General features: G+C 24.1%; 1 protein-coding gene and 1 long non-coding RNA gene across 16 annotated transcripts in view; one reads left to right on the top strand and one right to left on the bottom strand.

Moving 5' to 3' along the window:
- Nucleotides 1-1,727, top strand: part of LOC102679359 (protein lap4) — a 48,789-nt gene that overhangs the window by 32,483 nt on the left and 14,579 nt on the right. For all 15 annotated transcript variants that reach the window (XR_421213.2, XR_004149907.1, XM_006612125.2 and 12 more), the window contains 5 exons: nt 19-185; nt 404-514; nt 594-809; nt 899-1,144; nt 1,283-1,367. Coding sequence is in view for 13 of the 15 variants with exons in the window: in XM_006612125.2 (XP_006612188.1) it covers nt 19-185; nt 404-514; nt 594-809; nt 899-1,144; nt 1,283-1,367 (825 nt within the window). In the remaining 2 variants the exon portion in view is untranslated. The remainder of the gene's footprint in view (nt 1-18; nt 186-403; nt 515-593; nt 810-898; nt 1,145-1,282; nt 1,368-1,727) is intronic.
- On the bottom strand, nt 984-1,528 carry LOC116185120. The gene is made up of 2 exons (XR_004149908.1): nt 1,232-1,528; nt 984-1,155 (listed from the first exon to the last, which is right to left on the bottom strand). It is a non-coding gene; the product is annotated as an uncharacterized LOC116185120 (long non-coding RNA).

The following is a 1,727-nucleotide window of genomic DNA, read 5'->3' as shown; positions in this document are numbered from 1 at the left end:
ATATATAATATATGATATATTTAGATTCAGGAAGACTTGGTATGCTTGCTGGAATGAGAAATGCTGTTCAAGATGGTGAAATACGTGAACTTGGTAGTAGTGATGATGAAGGATGGCAAGAAAAAGAAGCATCAAGAACGCATTCTGTCAAGTTTACAGATGAACCTCCAGAAACTGATAAGGAGGTGAGCAAAATATATATAACAAAACCTCTTAAATTTTTTAGATTTACTATATCTAAATTCAGATTATTATCAGGATATTTAATGTGTTGGAAACGTTATTATTCTTATGACTCATTATATTAAAATTATAATAAAAAGTGAATTAAGAGTGTATTTTTTTTCCTAACCAATTTTTTCTTGTAATTATATATAATACAAGATAATTGCACTTATTTCAGACACCTTTTGTACGACAAAATACACCTCATCCCAAAGAATTGAAAGCAAAAGCTCATAAATTATTTAATAAAGGAAAAAATGACAGTCGTTCAGCATCTACAGATGAGCAAGTAATTAATTTAATTTTTCAAAAATATTATATATTATAGATATCTTTTAATTTAAGAAAAAATTAATAATATTTTTAAGGATGTTTCTCAAACATTTGGTTTGGACAAAACTGAAACTGATGTTTCAACAAAACCTAACGATTTAACAGTTGATTTGATAGAACAAGAATCATTAAAACATGAATCTATAGAAAATGAACAAAAAGAAATTGTACCTGGAGTAGTAACTGATGATACAGATGTCCAACCTAGTAATGAAATAGTTTCTAATCAATATATAATAGAATCTAATACTGTATGTATTTATAATAGATTATTATATTTATTGATTAATTTATTTATTTATGTTTATCTTTGTTTTTTATTGTAAAAATTACTTTTTAGGACATAAGAATTGAAAGTTCAATATCTGAATCAAAGGATAAAAATGATAAGGAGGATGATGAATCTGAAAATGAAGAAACACAAAGACATGTAGAATTTTCTATAGCTGAAGGTACAGATTATGATGGTAGTGGTGATTCAAATAGACCAAATAGACTTCATCGTAGAGATACTCCACATCATTTGAAAAATAAGCGAATTCATACAGCAGTGGATAAAGAAAAAGTAGCATCCATTATTGCACAAGTAATTATTATCTAAAAATATTTAAGAAATATATTATATTAATACTTATATAATTGATATATTTATATATATAAATATATGTATTACCAATTATAATTAATTAAAGACAAATTTTATACAGTTTTCATTATATGTTAGGCACTCATGAAAAAAAATGATGAAATTTCCACATCCACGTCAGCACCTGCAGAAACTACAGAAAATTTTGACACTCAAAGTCAAGGTAAGACATTTATATCAATATCACATCACCTCCTTTTATATCACTTTTAAATCTTTTCTTTAAATATAATATTTTTTTATAACATTTATTCATTGCATATAAAATAAAATATTTTAATAATTATTTTTCCGTTGTAAATTGTATGGTGAATCGTTTTAAACTTTTTGATATCATTACTTCATAATCACTAACAGCAAACAATCCATGATAAGATATTCTTTTTCCATTAACTATCTTATCATTTATTCAGTTATCTATCTGATACAACAAGACATATACATGCATAGAAAAAATTGTAAATATTAATCAATTAAAATTAATTAATATTGAATATTATATTAAAAATATAAAAAAATATTA

Source organism: Apis dorsata, unplaced genomic scaffold (genome assembly GCF_000469605.1).
Source record: "Apis dorsata unplaced genomic scaffold, Apis dorsata 1.3 scaffold_99, whole genome shotgun sequence".
Lineage (NCBI taxonomy): Eukaryota > Metazoa > Arthropoda > Insecta > Hymenoptera > Apidae > Apis > Apis dorsata.
This window is presented reverse-complemented; position numbering and strand designations above follow the sequence as displayed.